The 6,785-nt window shown below is 56.7% G+C and overlaps 1 protein-coding gene across 1 annotated transcript; it reads right to left on the bottom strand.

Annotated features, from left to right (window-relative positions):
- Positions 1-3,686: 3,686 nt before the first annotated feature.
- LOC119310179 (probable carboxylesterase 2) lies at positions 3,687-5,280 on the bottom strand. Its single transcript, XM_037586000.1, has one exon. It carries the CDS (start codon positions 5,148-5,150, stop codon positions 4,116-4,118), a length of 1,035 nt encoding a protein of 344 aa, XP_037441897.1. The 5' UTR covers positions 5,151-5,280; the 3' UTR covers positions 3,687-4,115.
- Between the last annotated feature and the right edge of the window lie 1,505 nt (positions 5,281-6,785).

Below are 6,785 nucleotides of genomic sequence, written 5' to 3' on the forward strand. Positions count from 1 at the left end.
ATCGAAAGTGTTTCGGGGGTACCAGGTACGTATTGGGTCACCGGAAGGGGTTCCGGGCATCCCCCGGCATGGGCCAATAGTGGGACAGACCAGCCCCTAAGGGGCTGGTGCGGCCCATGTAGGCCGAAATAGAGGGGGGAAGGAAAGAGGAGAAGAGAGAAAGGAATGGGAGGGATTCAGCCTCCCCCTTCCTTCCCTCCCCCCTCCTCCTTCCTTCCACCTTCGGGAATTATGCTAAGGAAGGGTGAATAGGATTAGGGCCCAAGTAGGATTCCCCCCTACTTGGGCCCCCTCTTGGCTGCCCCCTCTCCCTCCCACCTATATATATGAAGGTGGGAGGTGCCTAGAACACAAATCATTGATTCCTAGCCGTGTGCGGCGCCCTCCTCCACACTTTACGCCTCCGGTCATATTCACGTAGTGCTTAGGCGAAACCCTGCGTGGATCACTTCACCATCACCATCACCATGTCGTTGTGCTGACGCAACTCTCCCTCGACACTTTGCTGGATCAAGAGTTCGAGGGACGTCATCGAGCTGAACGTGTGTAGAACACGGAGATGCCGTACTTTCGGTGCTTGATCGGTCGAAATGAGAAGAAATTCGACTACATCAACTGCGTTAACAAACGCTTCCGCTTTCGGTCTATGAGGCTACGTGGACACACTCTCCCCCTCTCGTTGCTATGCATCTTCTAGATAGATTTGGCGTGAGCGTATGATTTTTTTTTTTGAAATCACATGCTATGTTTCCCAACAGTACAATGATGCAAGGCATGTGGACTCACTCATGCGGACATACTCATCCACAAGATCACCGGAAATTTCGTATGCATGCATCCAAATAGCTTGCAATATATTTCTTTTAAGAGGGGATGTCTACCTTTCCGAGGGCATCATACTTGCATCTAAAGTAATCATCATAGTCCACCCTTCCCTCTCGAATACGGTTGAACACATGTCTCGCCATCCGGAAGCGTCGCTGGAAAAGGTTGAGATTGAAGGGTGGGATGTGGGCCCGAAATAATCGTTATAGAGTAGGCCATGGGCGCTCTTTCTGTTACAATTCAACGCCGGAGCATGGCATGAGATCGATCCCCTAGACATTGGTCGCTGCCTAGAAATGTGCTCATTGATGACCATAATAGCAATCACAAAGTCCTCATCGTCGAATGAGGAATCGTTCGATGAACATATGACGTTACTGTAAAAGAACTCATCCTAGCTATCACCATGGTACCTTGTGAGCAAAGTCCCGAACACCTTGCGGGCAGCGACAGAGGCGGACATGGTCGAGTCGTGGCCTGTGAAGGGCGTCGTCCTTTACCCGTGCACACAGCAGGATTGTCGAAGTGCGCGCCCTCCGATGGTGACCGTGGAGGCGAGGACGGTGCCGGCGACCCTGGGAAGACGTGCCTTCTTGTTCTCCGACGGCGGCGAGGAGCGGCCACAGATACCGGCAAGAGTGGGCCTCGGTGGATGCGGCGGTGACGCCTGGGTAGTGGCGAGGCGGCCGAAACTGGGTGACGTCGGCGAGGCCATGTGTAGAGTGTGGAGAGGAGGGCGGAAGAATGGTCGTTGTGCCACATACATAAGGGCCAGGGGTGGGCGTCGCAGGCGTCCGCGCCGACGTAAACCTAGACCAAATTTAGGCTGGAAATGAGTCCAAAATGACATAAAAACGGACAATCGTCCATTTGCTGGGAGTTGTCTAAAAACATGATATGCCAAGTTCAGAATCTCGATATGGTCGAAAAAACATTCTCAGAACTAAATAGTGTACAGGCAACTTTCTGTGGATTGTCATGATTTGAGCAAATGGCATCTCGATCTCTGTCAAGGCCCAGCTACACACCGAAAGCATAACAGGACACAATGCTGGAGTTGGCATCGCCGCAACTTGCAACCAAGAGCCTTGCCGTGTTGATGCACTGTTAGGAGAAAACGAGCTAAGCTGACGAGCAACTTTTCCATTATACCAGTAGGAGCAACTTGCCAGAAACTTTCCTGCACGACGCGCTTGACTAGTACTCCCTTCGGTTCTTTTTACTCTGCATATTAGGTTTGTCTGAAGTCAACCTCATCCAACTTTAACTAAGTTTATATAAAAAATTATTAACATTCACATAACAACACATTTATTATTAAATCCATCTCGAAATATATTTTCATATTATATTTATTACATGTTATAGATGTCAATATTTTTTAATATAAATTTGGTCAAACTTAGCAAACTTTGACTTCAGTCAAAGCTAATGTGCAGAGTAAAAAAGACCGGAGGGAGTACTACTATCGCTGACTAGCCGCATGAAGATCCGCCGAGAGAGAAGGCGGCGCCATTCCCGGCCTGCGCGCATCGACGTTTCCCCATGGAGGCTTGAGGATGCCGATGAACGGCGGTGCCGCCGAGACCATGAAAAGGGGGGAGAGATGGCCCGGAAACCCAAGAAAGACGCTCACATGCGCGCGGGACAGGCCACAGTGGTTCCCCTGGGCACGCCATGTGCCCGAGTTTTGGACCCGCCCGCGAGATAAAAGCTGCGGCGCATCCGGTTCTGATCGTCGCCCGCGACCGACCGACCGAGTGCGGGGAGGCCCCGCCGTCCTCGCCGTGGAGACCACCACCGCTCACGGGCGGGCCACCGCTCCTCGTGTTCGCGCGGTGCAACAGGGCGCGCGGCTTTTAACCCGGGACCGGACAAAACCCCACCCACGTCCAGTCGTCGGAGCAGGGGAGGGGAGCAAGCTAACGGAAAACGCGAGGCCGCGCGGGAACCCGTTCCCGCGCCGTAGTCCACCGGCGTGCGTACCGAGAGCTTACCGGGGTAAAAAGTGGCACGGGGTCGCAGATATTGGAATAATTCGTGCAAGCTCAAAAGTACCGAGGCGTAGTACAGTTGATTAAAGCATTAAACACGCCCATGTGGGTGTGAACATTTTGACGAGCAAGAGGAGTACTGGGGCGCGTGCGCCCCATTCCGATCCAAAAGGCGCGTCGCAGCGCCATGATCGCACGCCATGATGGGCCGCGTCGCGTCGCGTCGCGTCTCGATCGGAGCTCGCCGCGGTGAACCCCCGAACGCGTCCACTCCGGCGATCCGGAAACAACGCGGCCGCAGCGCGCGCACCAGAGCGCGCAGCGCGCCGATGATGCTTAGAACAGAGTCCCCTGAATGCCGGAAACACACTGACTGACACCCCGCACGCACGCACGGCCCAACGTCGAAGAAAACAAAGGCGCGACACACATTCTCCGCCGCGCTGGCCGGCACGTGCATGATGCCAATGCTAACTAGATGCCGCCACAAGGAAACCAGCTCGGATAATACTCAATCACACCATTCCAATTCCACACAGCCAGTTCACCATAGCAGCAGTACAAAAAAGTTACACACCGGACACTGCAATCGCTAGGTAAATATAATGACAGTGACACTACTATAGTAGTCCCTCCTTTCCGGTTTATAAGGCTCAATTTAAAAATCTCACCAACCAAGGTAGATGGTGAGTGGTGGAATACTTTTTGTAGTTTGTAAAAGCACCCAATTAATGATCTTGTTTTTCTCAAAAAGTATGTTTACCAATGCATTAATTGCAATGCATGCACGCATAAATTACATGCATTGATCAATTTTCTCTTAATATTTGCATGCAATGATTTAATGCACCTTGAAATCTGAACATGTGATGGGAAACAACCAAATTGAGCATTATAAAATGAAAAAACTAAAATTTTGAGATAAACCCTATAAACCGGAAAGGAGGGAGTAGTATACGGCTCGGTAGTTACTACGGGCGACTGCCAGAAACGGCCAACTACTACTGCGTTAACACTGCAACCTAGCTGCAGATCGGTCGGTGGTAGAGCACGGCACGGCCCCCCTCTCCGTCCGGCCGGTTGCTGGGGAGGAACCGAATTCATCGTACGTACCTACCGCACTCTACACCGTGGTGACACAAGAAATCGACCCGAACGAAAGGCGAAAACAAGACCTTCCTCCTCGCTACGTACGTACGTACTCGTTACTAGCATAGCAGAGTACTCATGTCGGGGTGGCGGTGCTGCGTTTACTTGCTGCCGGGCGGCCGGCCGCCGCGGCACGCGGGCGAGTCACTAGTCGGCGCGGTTGATGAAGGCGACGAGGGTGGCCATCTCGGCCTGCGCCTGCGGCGTGCTCATCTTGGTGAGGAAGTACACGTGGCCCTCGCCGGGGGTCTCGTACAGCTCCGCCTGCCCCGGCCACCCGCTGCTCCGGAGCGTGCTGTAGTAGGCGCGCTGCCACGGGCTCAGCCGGTCCTGCCCGGACACGGTGACCAGCACGCGGGAGGCGCCGAGGTGCTGCCATGAGGCCGTCGGCAGCATCAGCGGGTTCGCGTACGGGTGGTCGATGGGGTACTTGCCCGCGCAGATGAAGCTCCAGGTGCGCGCCGCCGACTGCAGGAACGACGGGTCCGCGGAGTAGGCGCCCACCGCGCTCCGGCCCTGGAAGTAGGGGTCCAGGAGGGCCACACCCTTGAGCTTCGCGCCGCCGTCCAGGCCCTCCTCCCCGGCGCGCAATGCCAGGTTGTGCGCGATGTTGCCCCCCGCGCTGTCGCCGGCGAGGAAGAGGCGGGACAGGTCACCGTACTGGGACAGCCACTGGTCCGTCCCGGGCGCCGCATTGGCGAGCACCCACTTGAGCGCCGCCCACGAGTCGTCGTAGGCGGCCGGCAGCGGGTGCTCCGGCGCCAGGCGGTAGTTCACCGACACGGCCACCACGCCGGCCTTGGCCGCCAGGGTGTTGAGGTAGGCGTGGTAGATGGGGTTGAACGCCGACTCGACGACGAACGCGCCGCCGTGAAAGTAGACCAGGACGGGCACCTTGGTGCTGGTGCGGAAGCTCGGGAGGTAGATCCGCGCGTCGACGCCGGCGGCGGGGTCGATGGTGACGTCCCTGGAGGTGACGCCGGTGAGCGGGTCCGCGGCCGCGGAGACGCGGTCGGTGCCCATGAGCCGCTTCACCACGCCGCTCTTGTACTCGATGAGGAAGGGCGAGAAGTCGAACTTGACCTGCGAGCTGGACTCGCCGCCGCGCGCCTTCCTCGCCGCCTCGCCGCAATGCGAGCAGAGGAGGAGGAGGAGCGCCGGGAGCAAGATCCGGGACGCCATGGGAGTGGCAGAGGTGCTCCGGGGGAGGGGAGTGGCAGGCAGCGCGTGGAGTGTGACTGTGAACGAGTGAGGCGTGAGTGTGTCCTCGGGGCCGGTGCTGCTGCTGCTTGAGCTTGGCGCGGGATGGGTCCGGTTATATGCGGCGTGGCAGCCGACAGGGCTGGGCGCACCGCACTATTTTCGTGGCGCGGATCGTGGTGGGCTTTAGCGCCCCGGCCCGGCCCCTTCTCCCTTTCCCGCCGCACCCGCACCCGCACCCGCACCCTGCAGCGCATGTGCCCGGGCGTCCGCCCGCTTGGCCGCTTCATTCACACTCGCATTCGCATACTCGCCAAAAAGCACACATGAATTCCTGCCTGCAATGGCGCAAACCTCTCGTCTTTACACACTACTCCTTTCACAAAGAGAAATAGAGAATCGGTAGAAAAGACAGCAGGTTTCAGGCACACTTTTCTGAACCCAAAGATTCAGGTTTCACCAATTCACACAACTCCCTCCTGCAAGACCATTAGCGCGACAATGCGACAGCGACCATTGAATGCGGCGCGTACGATCGGCGCGGCCCATGGCGCCGTTCCCCCGCCACGCAACGCTCCAGCGCCATCGCCCATCGGTTTAAGCTAGCTTTGTCGCCAAGGCAAGGCACTGAACCCTACTGGCGCACAGGCAGAGCCGCGGCGAGGCATGGAGCCTGCATGCCTGCACACCCTGGACCCGTGCACGGGCTGCAGCTTTCGTGGAGCCGCGCCATAGAATATTGCGGAATTGCGGTCACGGGCTCACGCGAGAAGATGGTGTGATGTTCGAAACTTTGACAAAAAGGACCCCTTGACCAGTGAAAATGTCAAAAGAGACCACTCATGGACAAAAATGTCAAAAAAGATCACCTACACCGTGGCGGCAGGTGCGCCAGCCGACACGTGGCACCTGCCGCCACCGGCTTAGGCGGCAGCCTCAGCTGCACAGAATTTTGACCGACGACGCATGCGAAAACGGAACGGGCTGGCGACATGGCACCTGCCGCCCCGCTCTCTGGCAGCAGCCTGTGCTGCTTTTCTGTTGGGCCATAGGTGGCAGACGCTTTGCTAGTCGAGATGCACTGGCCAGATGCCTTTTCTGTTGATTGAGTTAGACTAAACACCTCAGTCGGTCAGTCCTGTATTTAGGATTAATCCAGATGACTCCACATAGCACAGGGCAACGAGAGAGATGGGTGCACAGAAAACAAAACGGCAGAGGCACCACGGCCAGCAATGCGTCTGCCACACTAAGAACCAACGGACGTGCCGTTTGGCGTGAAAAGCAGCACAGGCTACCGCCAGGGAGCGTGGCGGCAGGTGCCACATCGCCAGCCCGTTCCGTTCTTGTGTGTGCCATCGACCGAAATTCTGTGCAGCTGAGGCTGCCGGTCGAGCCAGTTGCGGCAGGTGCTGCCGCCAGATCCCGTGGCGGCAGGTGCCACGTGTCGGCTGGCGCACCTGCCGCCACGGTGCAGGTGGTCCTTTTTGACATTTTCGCTCGTAGGTGGTCTTTTTTGATAATTTCACTGGGCAGGTGGTTTTTTTTGACGAAAAATCGTGATGTTCACGGACGCTTGTGCCGGGGCAGTGGCATTGATGGTGTCTTGTTTCGTTC

This window comes from Triticum dicoccoides, chromosome 5B (assembly GCF_002162155.2).
Source record: "Triticum dicoccoides isolate Atlit2015 ecotype Zavitan chromosome 5B, WEW_v2.0, whole genome shotgun sequence".
NCBI classification, from domain to species: Eukaryota; Viridiplantae; Streptophyta; class Magnoliopsida; order Poales; family Poaceae; genus Triticum; species Triticum dicoccoides.